At 42.4% G+C, this 17,910-nt stretch overlaps 1 protein-coding gene across 5 annotated transcripts in view; it reads right to left on the bottom strand.

The window, feature by feature from the left end:
* Window positions 1–999: 999 nt before the first annotated feature.
* Window positions 1,000–17,910, bottom strand: part of TSPAN9 (tetraspanin 9) — a 173,068-nt gene continuing 156,157 nt past the window's right edge. For all 5 annotated transcript variants that reach the window (XM_069017738.1, XM_069017749.1, XM_069017726.1 and 2 more), the window contains 6 exons: window positions 10,864–11,055; window positions 9,192–9,266; window positions 6,954–7,055; window positions 6,222–6,353; window positions 6,016–6,099; window positions 1,000–5,055 (listed from right to left, as the gene is read on the bottom strand). In XM_069017738.1, coding sequence (XP_068873839.1) covers window positions 4,984–5,055; window positions 6,016–6,099; window positions 6,222–6,353; window positions 6,954–7,055; window positions 9,192–9,266; window positions 10,864–11,055 — 657 coding nt within the window. In that variant the 3' untranslated portion in view covers window positions 1,000–4,983. The remainder of the gene's footprint in view (window positions 5,056–6,015; window positions 6,100–6,221; window positions 6,354–6,953; window positions 7,056–9,191; window positions 9,267–10,863; window positions 11,056–17,910) is intronic.

The raw sequence follows: 17,910 nt of genomic DNA, 5'->3' as shown, positions 1-17,910 counted from the left end.
ATTCTCTGCTGCTCTTTTAGCCTCTCTCTTCTCTTAGCAGCTGCAGGCATACACTCCTAGAGCACTTTCAGAATCTCTGATACTTTGTTATTGTCAAAATCTCTTGTGTGTTCATCATGGTTCTTTCAGGCTTTCTACTAGTTTCTTTGCCTCTTTGAGACTACTTTGTGTTCTAGGAGTCTTTTACAGATTTTGGCTCATTTTCCCTTCTTTGATGCTACTCTTTGTGGCACTTTCAGTCTTTCCCCCTCCCCCCCTTTTTTTTTTAATCTTGAGGCTACCCTTGGCACTACCGAGTACTCTGAAGCTCCTTTAACAGCTCTGATACTTTCTTGTTATCACTGAGCCTCTTCTGTATTCTCTGGAGGGTTCTTTGCCTTATCTCTTTCTTTCTTGGCCTCTGACACTGCTGCATTTTGTTTCCTTGAGCACTTACAGGCTTTCTTCCCTTCCCTGAGGCTAGTTTACGCACTCGGAATCTCTTCTGGACTCTCTGTCGCTTTGTTCACTTCTGCTTGGCTCCTGTTTCATCTGGGGATCTTTTAGCCCATCATCTACTTTCCTGGCATTTGGAGGGCTATTCTGTAATCATTATCTGAGTGTTAATCAATGTTCACATTTTGTCTAAGACTTCTCCATGTTCTCTGGATGTCTTTCAAGCTCTCTACTATTTTGTCCTCTCTTCAGCTATTCTGTGTTCTCTGGGAGACTTGCAATCTCTTTCCTATATAAGGCTCTCAAAACCATTTTTCCTTTATTTGGGGATTTTTCAGACCTTTTTCTGTTTTAATATTGTTTTGAAGGATGAGAGAGGACTGGGGGAGGTGGGGTGGAGGCAGGGGAGAGGAATCTTTTCACAAATGAAACAGCTTCAAGAGCTCTGGATTTCAACTGCAGTGGAGCTTGAATAGATCTCTGTGAGTCATCTTTTGGAAATTTTTTTTTTGTCCCTTTTTGGTTTTGGTGGTGGGGTTAGAAGACAAATGAGCTGAAAGAGGCACCTTTTAAAAAATCCTTTATTTTTATATCATCCTAGTAAAAATCTTTTATATAAAGGCGAAAGTAGGTATTGCATAGAAGAAACACTGGTGCAAACATCACCCGGTGGGAACGGCATGTTGTTTCTTAGTGTCTACTCTCTACTGCACAACAGATGGCTAGCCCAGAGGCAAACTTCTCCAGGTTTCCCCATGCCAGCTACAGGATGAAGCTGCTCAACTTACGGAAAGAAGTTACATCAGAATTACGTGTGGCCTATTCCATGCTGCTCCCAAGAACCGTCTGCTGGGAAAACACCCTTTTCCTCCTTGTCTTTTCTATGCCTGACCAATACATCGCCCAGGAAAGACCACGAGGATCAGTCTGGCTGCCTTCTGTGCTTGCACCCTCCCTGTGTGTGAGTTTGTATTTCATGCATAGAAGTGGAGCGGGTGGACACAGGATAGGAGAGTTGGCCTAACATAGCCATAGTCCAGGAACTCAATGCATGACATATCCAAGGCATCTTCTGTCATCTTGGAGACATTTACGTCATTGTCTTTTAGCATTTTACATGCTACTTAGCTATGGGCACTTTTTTTGAGCGCCTTCCACCTGGGCTTCCTGTAACAAACAGCCTTGGTACGACCAGGAGTGAGCAGAATTCACTGCTTACACTTCATCAGCTTTCGAGTAGAGCTTCTTCAGGCAGTTCTCCTGTTTTGTCTCTGTGTAAGTTCTATGGCAGCTCCCGAGCATGAAGGACAGTAAGACAGCAGGTATGCTACAGTCTGAAGGAACACTCAGAGAAACAGCACTTTCACAGACTTGAACTGTGCTTTCATGAATTAGAGATACAGGGAGGTATGCATTTATACAAATCAGTATTTGTGTATATTAAAGATACTTTTACTCAGTATCAGTTTTTATTTAAAAACATGCTAAAAACTTATAGTTAAATAATCAGAGTGACATTTGGGGAAAACACACAGACAGCCACCCACCAGCATAAGCAAAAAAAAGTGCATACATACATGAGCCAAAGCTCCCTTTGACCAATTTACAGGACAGTTAGTGCCTTCTCCAACAAACTGACTGCTGCAACCTCACACTTTCCAGAGCTGTTTTTTGCTGCCTGGAAAGTGGTATTACCTTTCTGCTTCTTTGAGAATGTCTGTCATCACCTCCCACATCAGAGAGTCAGCTAGAGACACAAATCAGTCCTGCTTTTGACTCCTCTCCTGTAGGTGGCTTCATAGAGATGAATACATGAAGCTCATGTAACTATCTCACTTAATACTGTGCTTAAAATGCCTAAAGTAGTCATTAAAAAAAGATTTCAGGATCTATGCTGCTAGATCATGAAATGGAATGAAGCATTCTAGAAAAATAAGTTTGGATGGAAGGCAAAGTAGCTGAGTTTGCAACTACACATTTCATCTCTGAGTTACTCATAATAATTTTTATTTACTTATTACTTTCACTAATATATATTTTACCATTTTTGTACAAAAACTGACTGCAGATTAAAATTTAAGATGTGGCAGGTACCACTGTGCGACCCAAAAGGACAGAGATGATGCTCCTACTCAGCCCTGCACCTGGCTCTTTTTGAGCACCAGAAAATCTAGAGAAAGCTAAGCACCTCTGCCCAAAGGGAGAATGCAGTGGAGCCATCAGACAAAAACCGCCCTGTCTTTTCTTGCAAAAATGGGAACACATCTTAGCAACTTTGGATACAGTCTTACATGTAGCAGCAGATACATTGGGCATCAGAGCCCCTTCTTCAACATGGAACAGCCATCTCCAGTGAGGCTCAGATGCTCCTGGTCCCAATTTTTGTTAGAAATGGAAGTAAAACTGGATTCAGTTTCTGTGCTTTCCCTCTTCTTCTTCCCTGACTCCTTCAAAGGCTATCCAAGTGAAATAGCTGAACCCATATGGCCTTGTCTGCTTCAGTGGGAAACTAGAGCCCTGTGAAACTTTGGGCATTGTGCTCATATGGGCAAGGGCTGTGCTCTAAGAATAGTAACCTTCTTCTTCACTGCAACACCCAAATTCATCTCTATCTCCCACACATTCACACTCCTTCCCATCACACCAATTTCATAGGAACTCAAAAAAGTGACACATAGGTCACACAAAACACTGTTGCTGCCAGATGTACAGATGCATGCAGGACTTACTAGGAAGATAAACAGGGGACTAAAACCTCCCAGATATAAAGTGGCTCAACAGCTCTTTCAGCACAAGGAGAAGATAGGCTGAATGGTACAATGAAAATTACATCTTTTTAGAGCGTAAAGTATGAACATTCGGACTGGACATTAACAGAATCTTGTTTACCAGAGGAGTAGTGGCTCTGAAAGGCACAAAATCTCCATCCTCAACAGTCTCTGAAACTCAGCCCAATAATGTCATAGCGAATCCCATCTCACATGTGTGTCAATACCTCTTTGAGACTGACATTGGATGAGGTAACCCTTGAAGGTCGCTTCTGACAGCTGTCCACGCAAAAAGCAGTGTTCTTTCAGAGCTGAGTCAAGCCCTGATTGAAGTTTAATCAGAACATCCTCCATTGTCTGAGCCTTTCCTTCTTCCTTCACAAAACAGCAAAAACCTGTAACAATGGGTAAGTGGGGGCTCCTTGCAATGAAGAAGCATTCAAAGTAGAGAAATACACATTCAAGTTTTCTAACAGGAATGTTGATAAAAATAAGCATTGAGTGAACTACCCCAGTGGATGAACTTGGCAATCTGTCAGCAAAAAACAATTCTGTACTGAAGGTGTGACAATACATACCATCTCTGACTGCGGTTCTGGAAATTGCCCCTGTCCTGCATCATCTGGTCACCCATAATCAAACTGCCTTTTCTAGCTCAGGGAGACAGCTGTCTTTGGCCTGAGGAAATCCCTACAACAAAGGCCATGGCATGATAATGGTGCCATCAAATTGCCATCCCCTTCCTTCAAATTCAGCAGCATGCCATGCCCTGGGCAAATTTTTTGAAGCAGACAATATAATTGGCAAAGTCTGCTGCCAGTAGGTCGGACTGCAATCTCTCTCCTTTGGGCCAGCAGTAACTTGCTTAGTCACTACTTTTGGCTTTCGAAGTAGCATGACATAAAGCAGCCAGGCACTGCTTTGGGTGAGTAAAGGCATTGGAACTTTGCCTCGCAGAAGTAGGAAGCTCATCATCTGGCCCAATGGGAAGGCTTTGTATTCCATCTGAGGAAAGAGTCACTGATTTTAAAGGAAATACCTTTGTTACAGTAAGGGCATCAAGGCCCTGATAAAGGTAGGTGATGCCTCCCCATGGACTTGGGAAAAGTTATGTCTTTGCCCGCACCTATTGTCAACTTTGAAAAACATGTCCTCTGGAGATCGCACAGCAGTTCCCAGATTAATGTACAATAAATGTGTAAAACCAAAAACAGTAAGAAGTTATAAGTCAGGCAACTAAATTCTAAGCTATATCCATCATAATAATAATCATCATCCTTATCATAATAAAAAAGTATACACCGTAAGGTACAAGAAGCTGCAAAGCAAAGCAGCTCCAATTCCCAGGACTCTCAGTTAGAGTGGTTTTTCCGAGTCTTCCAGTAAATTGGACGTAAGGGTTGAAAACCTAATGGAAGACTTTGAAGAATTCTCCCTTGAAGTCAAACACACAAAATTTTCGCACATATAGCATGGATTAGTAGAGCAAAACATTTTCTTAAGTTAAGAAACATTCTTAGAGCAGATCTACGATTTCGTGTAGAAAATCCATTTGTTTGGGGAGTTTCCCCCCTCTTTGGCAAATAAATGGCAAATGTGAAACAGAAAAAAAAAAAAAAAGAGTCAAATAAGTTGTGATAACTGGACAAGTAACAACAAAATGGATCTGTCAGGGGGACGGATTCCCTTAGCAGGGCTAGGCGTGATGCTCCTTGCAGTCATTCCTCGTGTTCATTTCATGATGAGACAGAGAGGTTGATGTGATAATGCTTCAGAGGCTTTAGGCATCATATTTTTTGCCAGTCCTGTGAATCTGCTGGAATAGTGTCATGGAGAAGGCCATGCCAAGAATCTGAAGGAAAACAAACAATAAGGGCTTTAGTACAGGAAGGCTGCCAAAACTGCACTGCTGACCTGTGTTCATGGCCCAGCCATAGTTTGAACAGTCATTCTACACTAGCCATATGTCTCAAGCTTCAACACTGAGCAGTAAAATTGAATGTATGTTGTTCAGGCACATAGTGATGTCCAGGGTTGTATCTGTCTGAGCACAGATGGAGGCAAAAAAGCTCTCAGGGTTCTTTGTCATATGTGCAACAGTTTTTCAGAATCAATGCATACAAGTGACTCTTCCCTTTGACCCAACAACTCGTGCTTATTTGGTCAGGTAACTGTGACTAAAAATATCAGATTCAGGTATTCTCCCCCAAAAGTATGGCAGTGATAGAATCACAGAATATCCTGAGTTGGAAGGGACCCACAAGGATTATCGAGTCCAACTCCTGGCCAGGAGACACAGGACAACTCCAAAAATCACACCACGTGCCTGAGAGCATTGCCCAAATGCTTGAACTCTGGCAAGCTTGGTGCTGTGACCACTTCCTTGGAGCAGGGACCCCAAAACCTTAACAGATTATTATGATATTTCTGCGCTTGTTTTTTAAAACACATTGACATATTCAGTTCAGTGGCGATGGTTTGACTCATTTTGGTAATTTCTAGAATTTTCTTCCAAAATTAAAAATCAACCAGTTCCTGAAAGGACAGCATAACAAATGGTTTAATATGGGAACTCCAAAGAGGTACCCTGAGGTCAAAACTCAGGCAAGCAAAACCCCAGTGTAGCATGTCTTCTTTGCAGGACTGACTACTGACCTGCTTTCTTTCTGAGCACATGGCCACATAAAACAAATCTGACATTTTTGAAATAATATTCCAACTCAAAAGAGTTGAGCATCACTTTTCACATGGCAGAGTCAAGAATGCTGACAGCAAATCAAAGCCATGTTGAAAAACATCATACCAGTATTACCTGCATTATGAGGATGCACATCCCAATCGAACCAAGGACATGCTTGTTGTCATCAAACCAGCTCATAACTTTCTCATAACATCCCTGAAATGATGAAAGATGAAAATTGAAACCCCAAGGTCACATTTTCTCTTTCATGTGCATTCCCTCTACTTTGTTCCTTCCCATCCCTACCTAAGACTTGACCTGGGTAAAGTGAGCCTTACCGTTTTCCACAGTGATTCAGTAGAGTTCCGCCCACAGTCTTGGGAGTTTTCCATACAACATCGGTCTGGAACAATGTTTTCTCCCAGCACTGGGTACCAATCTGTATAGTCATTCACACCACAGCATTTCATCTGTGCAGAAGTGAAGGATTAATAAATTAACTAGCACAATTTGAAAATCACGCACAACCACAAACTTTTATTTCCACTAAACCACTCTGTATTTTCAAAAAGGGCACCACAACACTTTTGTAGTTTTCAGGTGTTCTGTGGTTGCTGATCACTTAAAGCAAATACTTAAAAAACACAAACAAAAAACAAAACCAAAGAAAATAAATGGCTCCACACCCAAGGTATGTTAGTCTTCTTGTCACAGAGACATGAGCCCAAACACCAAAACATAAGGTAATAAGTCTACAAGTGCTAAAAGCAAAAGCCTGCCAAAGCTGCAGTACCACCTAGGCAGGTTTTGCTGCCTCTCTGCTCTTTCAGATCATCTCTATGCCTGTGATAGCCACAGAGAATTCCAGACAGGTGAGCATCTTCCACCTTACAGCATATACTTTGATCCTGGGTTTCACAGTATTCCCTGGATGTTGAAGAGTGCCAAATCAGAACTCAAAACCTGCATTAGCCATCTTTTAGACTAGACATGGATGCCACACTTTAACAGACTGCAGCAGCCTTGATGACCAAACTGTTACTTTTTTTACTGTTGAGAAAATATGTTACCTCCGCTTGAATGATATTCCATGCATTTTTCAGTCCAATATTATTTTCTGAATTGTATAGCTTCATACCTTCCTTCAAATCCTTCTTTGCACTCTCACTGACCTGCACCATGTAAAAGACAGAGGAAGTCAATGCACTGCTGCTCAGAGGGAAGGACCAAATGGTACAGACACACATATAGAACATCTGTCTCTTACCTTCTCTCACCACAAACTTAACGTGGGTAGAAAAGCTTCAAGATTCTCACAAATCACTGGGGCCTTTAAGCACCTGCCAAGGCCTAGTCTCTCCCTCAGATTGCAAAATAGTGGATTAATTCTCTTGAGATAGGAGACCTCTGCTAAAAGTCTATCATTACAGTCATCATCTGATTCAAACTAACTGAACATGAAGAGCATCAATCTGCTGACCTTACTGTAACCTTGACACAGTGCTGTTAGCAATACCCCACAGCAGCCTCTCCTGCCTGTAACCTCTGGCCTGCTTCAATTTGCTAATATCACAAAATCAGAGTCCCTGCTTCCCAACCTTAGTGGAGTTATCCTTGCATGGATTCAGGCAGGCTATCGTGAATAGCCAACACAAAATCAATTGAAAAAAGACATTATGGTTTTTCTCCTTGTGGGAACAAGCTTGTAGGATTTATGACTTTCAAACTGTCTTGGGGTGATTTTATGATTATACTGTATTCCCCTAGCATCTGCTGTATGCCCAGAAATGGGTTCTGCAGCTTCAAGCTGGGTCCAGGAGAGGGGGGAGAGAAGCCACGTGAATTCCTCAGCTCGGTTTGTGTTCAAGGACTCACACACTCCCCTTGTTCTCCAGCTACTGCAGAGCCAAGGGAGCCCCTTCCTGCTCTTAGCCAGCCTGTTAGCTGAGGCAAGGAATTTTCCGATATCAGCACACTGAAATCCTCTGGTAATTTCTCCATCTTCTTCTGGAACTGTTCGGCCCAGCTGTGATCTGAGAACCAGACCAGTGGAGGCCATGGACCAGTAGGGAGGCTGCAGAGACACTGCATCCTGGCCTTGGACCTCGGGAGGGGCCAAGCCAGCTACAGAGGCAACTCTAAATCCACCAGGAGGTTTAATATTTTAACAGCTATTCTTTTTTTTTTTTCTCATGCCATGTGGGCACTTAATAAAAAAAGTGTTTTTCACTTTCCTCCAAGAAATTCCTTTTGTATCGGTGGGGGAGGGAATGCTGAAACCTGCCTTCTCCAGAGGAGATGTTCCTTCCAGAGCGTTTCCCCCTAAACTTGTCTCAAACTAAGACACAAATGTGTTCTTCTTTCTTTAGAAGATAAAGTTAGAATGCTTAACAAGAGATCTGAGATGTCCCATTTCTTGTACTAACTTCAGGCTGAGCCCAGAGTCCTGGATGCGGGTAGGAATGTACCCTGACTCTTGACAGCAGTGAGCTGGTAGCAGAGAAAGGATTATGGTCCTGGCATAAAGGTCAATGATATTGTAAGATCTGTTTCATCCCTCTTTTACAACCCAGTCAAAATCAGAAGTTCACCTCAGCTCCCTGAAAGTAGCAGCATCATAATGACAACCTGAGAAGAGATAAAGGTCTGGGAGGATCTGTTTTAAAATAAGTCTGGACATATTCGTACTGTAAGGTCCTGCCCTGTGTTTAGCAGAGGTCTCCAGTTCCCCAGGCACTTTTCCAGTGTTATGTATCTGATGGGCCAGCCAGCTGTGCCTACTTAGTCACTATGAGATAGCAGATTCCTACAGATGGGCTTTATGAGAAACTGCCTCGATCCATTTTGCACTCATGCCAAACTCTCTGGCACTACCCAGTCAAGTGAGACAACTGGTGGCATTTGGAATAGCCTGTGAATATCCCATGCCTCTCTCCTCCAGTTCTGTTCCAAGAGTTGGCCCTAAGAAGCTACAAGAGTTTAAGCAGGGCTTCTCACAAGCCAAGACTACAAGATGATCAGCTTCTTGCAGACATCAAATAGCTATGTTGAAGGCTATCTAAGATTTCAGGACAAGATAAAAAGGGAGGCTCTGGATCATGGCTTTATTTCAGGGATTTCTCTCCTGCTTGTTCTCATCACTTCCTCCTTCCCCTTCAGAAGCAGCTTACAGGAGACACCAAAATATCAAGGTTAAACCTTCACCAAAGCGAAGATCAAGGAGAACCCACATACCTTCATCAAACAAAAAACTAAACCTGGTTTACATGCTAGTAGAGATAATTAATCTATATGGCATATTTGCTTACCTTGTCCATATAAACAAAGAATAAAATGACTAATATCAGCTCCGCCAGGAGAATTATCAGCAAAACGATGAAAAACTAGAATAAAGAAAAAAGAGACAGGGTATACACATTTGCCAACTAGAGAGCAAACCTGGGGCTGCTAGAAACTATGAAGATGATAGGCTTACTAGCAGTTTGCAGGTTTCAGGCATGCTTTTGTCTTGCTCCTTTTGACTGCTGTCACAGCACACAGCCCTGGGAGTCCCTCCCTCACACAGCCTACAGGACAGATGCTAAACCCCTTAGCGCAAAGACCAATGTGATGTGCCTCAGAAATGATTCCCTAGCAGATGGGCTTGAACCACATGTGACTGTGGAATAGTCATCATATTACTCAGCACTTGTATTCCCAGCTCTGTATCTGAAATCTCTCTCTCTACAGGGGCATCCCAAGTGTGAGTTCTGGTAGTTTCTCACTATTTTTCATGCCAACTTGGCATTTTTTTTTCATGCCTTTATGCCCTAGCAGACTCCAGACAGGCATGGCACCTGCCCCCCAGACACTGGGGAAGAAGCAGTATGGAGCACAGCTAGGTTTTCAATTGGAAACTCATGACAGTCATGACAGTATAAAATGACTTTTGCAGAACCTTGTAAGAATATAAAATCTTTAAAAAAAAAAAAAAAAGCTGGTGTTGCAGTTAGTGTGGATGAATGACATGGACCTCAATACTAATCTCTGTCTGCTTTCCTAGCTGTACAACACACAAAACCAAGCAATCAGATGGCAAAAACCTAGGTGCAGATTTTCCCTCCCATTTAATTCTCTGAGGTGGTTTAAGGAATTCTGCCCAGCTGTTCCCCAGTGTCATATAAGAGAGTTTTGCACAAGGAAAACATGCTCCTTAATGTCCCAGTATCTGGATTCATAAGCTGTGACTGAATTGGAACCCGTCTGCTTTGAAAGCTCTCCTCTCACCTCCTGCCACAATACCTCTCTCCTTGTAGGGGGTTCTCCTCTCCCCATTTTTTTTCTGAGGGGGATATTTATATGGGGGTATTATATATTCCCACATATAACCTCCCATCATTAATCAGGGAGGCCAATGATGAGACCTCTTGTGTTTATGCAAGAAGAGTGATCCACACTGTTTTCTGAGAGGGGTTCCCAACCTTTGTGCTTCAGAGCTGGACAAAGACTGTCAAGGGTCAGAATATTTATTTTTTATTGATAAGGCCTGGCAGAGACTTTGACTTCTTAACTTTGGCTCAGCTGGTTTCGACCATCCTCTGACAAAGCCCGTAGACAAGAGCAATGTAGAAAATAGCCATGAGAGGCTTTGAGCAGCTCTGTGCTTAAGATTTTCTCAGTCAATCCTTCCAACAAACATTTCCAGAAGAGCTATCCAGGTTGATCCCACAGTTCATGCTTAACCATTCAGAGGTAACTGATAGCAATTTGCTTTGCTACCTAATACATTAGGGCACACAGTAACAAGGATACATTTGCTAATGCACCATTGATATCACTGTAACCAAAGCTGTGGGATGTCATACTGCAAGCATACAGAAGACTGAAAGTCAAGGGTGATGTCACAGTGAGCCACAAGATTATTTTGCTCTGGTCATTCAAATAAAATTACAATAGGGCAACAGCCACTGGTTTTAGTGAAAAGGAGTACTGATGTCTTACGCTCAACAGGAGGCACTTGTTTTCCTTGATAGCACCTAGGCAGCCCAGGAAGCCGGTCACCATGATCACTGTGCCAATGGCAATGACTAGGTTGGCAGCTGAAAGTGATGGAAAGCTGGGAGAAAATGTGGCGAAGTTCCCTTGTGACACTGACAGCCAGATGCCCACGCCCAGCAGACCACAGCCACATAACTGCAAAGAGACAAACAAAAGAAAGGTTTCACCGTTAAAATAAATGTCATGTGTCCTTTCCCCGAAATTCTGAAAAGAAAGAATTTCACAAGCAGGTTCTCAGCTAAGTGTTCTGCAGTAATGCTCTCAGTGGCTGGGTGCTGAAACGAAGTGAATCTAAATCTTACCTAGACTTGGTCATGTCACCTGTACTTATAATTCTATTTAAAAGCCACTGGATGGCAGAATTCTCTTCTGAGAGACTTAGCACATGAAACCAGGACTACCCACTGATCTCCCAACAGCAACCCAATGCAATTTTTCTCTATGAAAATAAAAAAATATTATTTGAAAGAATGCTTCATTGCACTTATTTGTGCAGTCATCTGCAATGTCTCAGAGTATTCAGCCCTATATTGCCTCATCCCAGGGAGGCAAGGAAGTCCTGAAGACATTTACAATCAAAAGCATCATTTCAGTAAATACTTGTCATAAAATGCCCAGTCCCAGTAGCCAAGTTGGGTTTTAGTATGAGTTCTCATAGCTTTAGTGTTGATTGCCAACATTCACAAAATGTCACCAAAATCAGATTTCTAGGTACATTATCTACCGGAAGCTCAGCTTCTGCTACTCTCCGAAGAAAATGCAAAGCTGCTAATGTTACATAAAATTAACTTCACTTGCTTCTCAGTCTTAACAGCATCGAGTCTGGTTAAGGAAATAAGGTTTTCCATCCTAAGTCACAGGGCAGGTCTTCAGAGCAAGGGCCAAGTGTTGCACTAGAGGGGCGTTAAGCTGGCCATCCCTTCATACTCACTCAGAGTGGCTGTTACACAACCTCCCACCTGATCTGTGATCACCGTGCAGTGAAATCTGAAGTAGGAGTTAGCTGTACTTTCATTAAATCCGTGAGCTGCTCCACAGTACTGTTACTTTCCCACCAAGTCTTTGCCAAGGTCAGAGGTGAAATTCACATCATCTTCACTGACAGAGGGATCAGAGGACAACCCACCACCCCCAAAATCAGTATTTTTGACCCAATTTACTTGGACCACTACACAGGAAAAACAAAGCTGCACCTAACCATTACAGTGATATCTCAAAGCTGCTGGTGTTCATCTGTCAGCAATGACTAACAAGAGGAATTAAAGTTCTTGCCTCTGGCAGGTTCCCCACACCCAGCCCACCTCATCGTGCTTGCACACTTTTACTCAAACAGGAAAACCAAACGTCGGAGAACAGCAACTCCACTAAACCAGGGTTCAACCCTGCCTTGTGATGAGCACTAACCTGGCACGATGAAGAGCTACAGACCTAATCTTTTAGGCAAATATCCCCACTGCTGTCTAAGGTGGTTTTTCCAGCAGGGCTGACAGCTCAGGGTACAATTGACTTCTTTCAGGTTTGCTCCTTCACAGAACATGAAAGAAAAACTAGAATAATGTCTTCTTGTAATCATGTCTCTTTATCTATGAGGTAGGCTTATAGTTTATAATCATATGCATGGTTATTTTCTTTTACTTCCCCTGTGACCCTTCTGCTCCCTCTGAGCCCCCTTCCTAGTTTGCTTGAAGCTTTTGAAACTGCTTTACATCTGGGGAGATTCACCAGTTCAGTGAAGAATTGGGACCAGGAACAGGCCTTATGCAAGATGCTCACAGGCATTCCCAAGGGAAGCAGAATAACACACGCATTGGGTAACACAGAGGAAATGTTCAGGATTCTTGTAAGGAGACTGGGAAGCACCTCTGCTTCCAAAACCCAACACACAGTAACTCCACAGAGTGGGTTGGGGAGCTTTGCATCACTGGCTATGGATAAATACATCACAACATCTGTTTCCTATAACAGAGCTGGGTACAGCTGCAACAGGAGTGTGAGTAGCAGGAAGAAGTCAAACACCTACTATCCCTATGAAAAGACTGGCACAAAACATACAAACATGCACGTAGCAGGAGAGGACTTTCGTCTCTTCCCTCAAATCTGTCCTTTCCATTTAATAATCTTGAATTTATTTCTCATTGCTTTTCATGGTATGTCAGCAAGGTCAGTGTGAACCTGGAGTAGTAAAGAGCTGTGGGGGGATGCAAAACAGAAGCCTCCTGATCATGTTCTGCTGCAGGACTCAGTGGCCATGGCCACAGGTTTAAACTGTCTGCAGATCATGGAATCAGCCACCCTATTGCTCCTGCTTTAAATTTCATCTACTCTGTCCTTGAATTGCTGCAGTTTTGGTGCCTAAAGCTCACTCAGGAATCCACCCTTGTGGCTCAGCTGTTTGCACCGTTAGATGGGAACTGCAGGCAGTTGCTGGGGCTGAGAGCTTAATGGTTCAGGAGGTCAGGAACAGCTCTCACCACACAACATTCATTTAAGGTATTAAATGGCATTTCTAAGCTGCCAGGGCTGCCATTGCCATTAGCTGATGGCACTTTAATCAATGACTTCATGACACTCCATGGATGAGACTGTAAATGTTTCCAAAGAAGTTTCTACCAAAGACCAAAATTGTTCAGTGTAACTTTCCATCAGATCCTGAATTCACACTTTAAAGGTCATTCACAAACGTGTTCCTTGGACTTTCATACTCCATTAAAGTTCAGAAATCAGAGCCCTAGCTCAAGCGTTTTGAAAGAGTGCAATGAATTTTGGAATCATTAGGCCAAAAGCAACAGATCATTGCAGATAAACAAGGTGGTGGTAAGAGCAAGATCGGGGCAAAAGGCTTAGGAAGGACAAGTAAAGGACAAAAAGGAGCACACATGATTAATACAAAGCTCAGCCCATAAAAAAATCACACCTCAGAATCCCACACTAGTTACAAGATAGTAGCAAAAGAGAGAGAAGAAAGAAGCCCTTACCAGCATCTCTTTACCATTTGAAAAAATCCTGCAGCACAATCCTTGACAGAGATTTGGTCTAGAAGAGAAAGGTGGCCAGGAAATTACACCAGAAAGTTCATGTTTGTGCTTATTTAGAAAAAGTTGGAAGCATCTAACTGCTTATATGAGGGAAAGTTGAGTTACCTTCAAGAATAGGAAATCAGGAAATGGACATGTGCTCCATGGGATGGACATGAAGACAAAAAAAAAGGACCAAGAGCAAAAGGGGAATCACAGCTGGAGAGCTGGAAAAGACAGATGCGCCTTTGGCAGGGTCTCAGTTCAGGAGACCCTCTACACACGTTTCCATCCAGGGCATGTCATTTCTTTACTTGCTTGTGGTAGCCACATTAGCATTTTGGTAAACTCAGCAGTAAAACACTCTGCTTTTTGGCAGAAGACTATTCACCTGCACCTTCCCCTTTCCACAATGCCTTGAGCAGGGAAGAAGCATTGACACTTGATGTGAAATGTTTGCAAAAAGTCTAGTGGATTTGCAACACACCTGTGCTGTCCCAAGGCAGACCACTAAGGAGATAATTGCCAGAAATACGAGCACACTGGGAGGAGAGTCCTTTACAATGCGAAACAAAGTGAGATCCAGCTGCGATCATGTGTGCAGACACACCCGCATTTGCGATTTCTTGCAGCAGCTCTAATGTCCCGCTGAAGACAGTCATGGAATAACTTCTTTCCAGCTGTTGTAGTGGTCGAGCTAACACGCCAAAGTGCACAATGTGATTACAGCTCTGTTCAGAGCTTTCTGACAACATCCAGGAGAGCAGTACCACAATTACACCACAGTACCTGCACTGATCATGCTCTCCAAACAGCTCACTCCAAAGCTAAGGAAACTTCTTTTCACATACTTCCTACCTCCCAAAGTAAGATTTCCCCACCCCTAAATTACACTGAAAGTTCAGGTTACATAAAAAAATCAGGTGATGGAGCGGCTATTAAAGACAAAGGCCGATCTATGCAAGCGGGATTATCTAGTGACTTAAGAGAGTAAAAAGTCAGAAAGAGATTTGATAAAAGATACGACGACCTAAAAACTTCCACAAGGTGGCATCCCATACCAAATAGCACTCAAAGTTTTAACACAAATTTCGTATTTCTTCTCTCCACAGCACCTCGATTTTTGTGCTTTCTTCTCTGTTTTTCTCTTTGCCATTCTACTGCACAGCAGTACTGCTGATGCTAAAATTTATGTTTTAAACCTCAGGTCCCATGACAAATGCTTTATTCACTCGTGCTTCTTTAAAAAATCCCAAGTAATTTCACTGGCATGGGACTTAATTGCATACAACCATACCAACCGAAGCTGGCTAGGATTCTAGCAATAAAATACCCTTTCCCTGACACTTTATTTTATACCAATCTCACTTTTTATACAATGCAAAAACTACAAAAATGCTCTGACAACTATTTATTCTCACAGGATCCACCTCTTTCTGCTAGGAATAACTGAATCCTGGAGTGTGAAAGCAGCAAGAATATATCAAGTCATCTTATTAATTCATTTTTCACCATATAATTAAATAATATATGCTGCTTGGTATTTAATTGTGTGAGAGTGATGGCACTGACATTCCTTCCCCAGAGAAATGGTTCAACAGCGTAATAAATTTCACTGGATTTTTCTTCTCAAAAAATGTTGGCTTGTTTCCCTCTCATGATTAGAAATCATCATCCTCTAGGCAACCATCAAATCTCTCCTTCCCCTGGTGTTTATGTCACTGCAGAACACTATCATAAAGTCAGTCACTTTTACTTACAGGGCAATTTATCCAAGCTATGGTACACATATTTTAAGCTTAAAAGCAAACAAAAGGAACACCAACATTCCTTACATGTTCTCCTGCATTTTCAATTCTCTTCAGTACCTCAACATCTACCTGTCTTCATCACTGTGTCCAGAAAACATACAGCATTCGAGGAAACATTCAGAGTCTCAAATACTGCGAGTGAAATTAGAACTCCAGATAAACTCAGAGAGAAAGAAACCCCAAAACAAGCCTTTCACTGACAAGTGCTATCACCAGAATAGGAAAGGGGCTCATTTATTTTATTCTGCATTTTGAGTATGACCTAATACAATACAAACTTTCACAATAGAGCATTATACCCAGGTTTAGCTGCCTTAACCATAAAAAGATACAGGAAGCATTTACAAGACCCAGGAAAGGACAACACAGATGGTCAGAGGTATGCCAAGACTGACATATTGTACAGAAGGAGATTGTGCACAGGATTATCTAGCCTGGGAGGAATTATTAGACAGGATGTGAATGAAATATTCACAACTCTAGAGGTCAGTAAGAAAACCAAACAGCCTGCATCTCAGATGTTTCCAATAATAGGAACAAGGGGAATATTAGCAAGCATTTGTAGTACATTTTGCTCCACACAGCTGAGAAGTAAATTGATGAATTATGCCACAGGTGATTACAAGAATCAAGCATTGTGCCCACAACTGTCAGTAAGGGCTAGATAATTCTTGATATTAGTAATAGCATTTGTTGTTTCTTAGCATTTACACAGCTAATGACATTTCATACTTCTCAGAGTAAGATAATGTGTGCCGAATCCAGCAAAACTAGCAAGCGGCAAACAAGCTGGGGTAAAGAAGGGGTAGGAAATGCCATTCTGGTAATGTTTATTAATTGAGTAATATTGATAGACTTGCCCTTGAAGTCATTTGAACAGCATCAGAAAAAGGAATCTGATAAGGAAAGCACTACCAAGAGGAAAAGGGATGAGCCATATTCTTGTTGACTTTTGCCGTCATTCCATCCCATGCAAAGAATGCGTGATGGAAAAGCTGTACAAAGAGGTGTGTGAGAGAGAAAGAGTGAAGGTTTGTTCCTGACATCAGACTTTCTAGTGCTGCTTAAACACCAGGAGAGCTCTTAACACACTTGGAATAGAACAGAGACATTTAGAAACCAAATAATGAGAGACAACCACGAGGGACAAAAGGAAGCAAGTGTCTCAGTTTGTACTCCACTTCGAATAACAAACCCTGGGCCATCTGTGGCCCAGTTACAGAGAACAGAAAGCTCCCCACCTTCCCCTGTGCTGTGTTAAAACAGGAGATCTTGCCTGAAGCAAAAACGATACAATGAAAAATACACGGTACAGCTTAAATATGGCCCCATAAGATGGCAAAAAGCACAGGAGGTTTGTTATAAGGAAATACTGACAGCATGACTGTGGAAAAAAGTGTCAGTGCTGGGAACTGATTTCAGGACAACGGCGGTGACAAAAATTCAGCCTCTGAATTAGGTTTTGACAGACTTCTGTTCAAACAGGAAGTCAACAGGAAGACGACCTTCACCAAAAGGACAAGCATAAAAAAGCCACAAAGACAAGCAGAATGCACCTCCAAAGCCTATCACAGAAAGGTTTTTCAGTGTCCAGGTGGCTCTTAAAACCCTCCCCTTTGCTGGGGTCTGCAACACTTTGGGAAAGCTGCCAGTAATACTATCCTTCTGTTTGGTAAGTTCCACAAGATAAAGGTGACCCATCTCAGGTCTTCTTTTCAAGACAGAGAGATTTTCCACCATTTCTCCAACTGACTCTGAGACCAGTCAGTGTGCAGATGAGATAAGGAAGACAATGATGGGCCTTATGAAGCAGCAAAGTCTTCTCACTCTGATCCTGGGGTTTGGGGGTTTTGTGTGGTTTGGGTTTGGTTTTTTTTCAGTATTTTCCCCTCTCCTTCATTTATGGTATCTTAATGTATTACAGATCAGACAACTGTTCTGGAAGGAAACGGGGGTAAGAACTACATGATTTCCACCACTTCAAAACACACCCCAGAACAGAGATAGGCTTTTCGCGAATTAAGTTTTTGGATGCCAATTGCCAGCTCCGGATTTGGGTGGTTAATCCATCTCTGGACAGGGTTGGTGCTTAAAGGAGATTTTCAGGTAAGATTAGATAAATTTTCCTGCACTGTCTAGATAAATCCACAGGATTAATCAAAACT

This window comes from Aphelocoma coerulescens, chromosome 1 (assembly GCF_041296385.1).
Source record: "Aphelocoma coerulescens isolate FSJ_1873_10779 chromosome 1, UR_Acoe_1.0, whole genome shotgun sequence".
In the NCBI taxonomy this organism is placed as follows: domain Eukaryota; kingdom Metazoa; phylum Chordata; class Aves; order Passeriformes; family Corvidae; genus Aphelocoma; species Aphelocoma coerulescens.
This window is presented reverse-complemented; position numbering and strand designations above follow the sequence as displayed.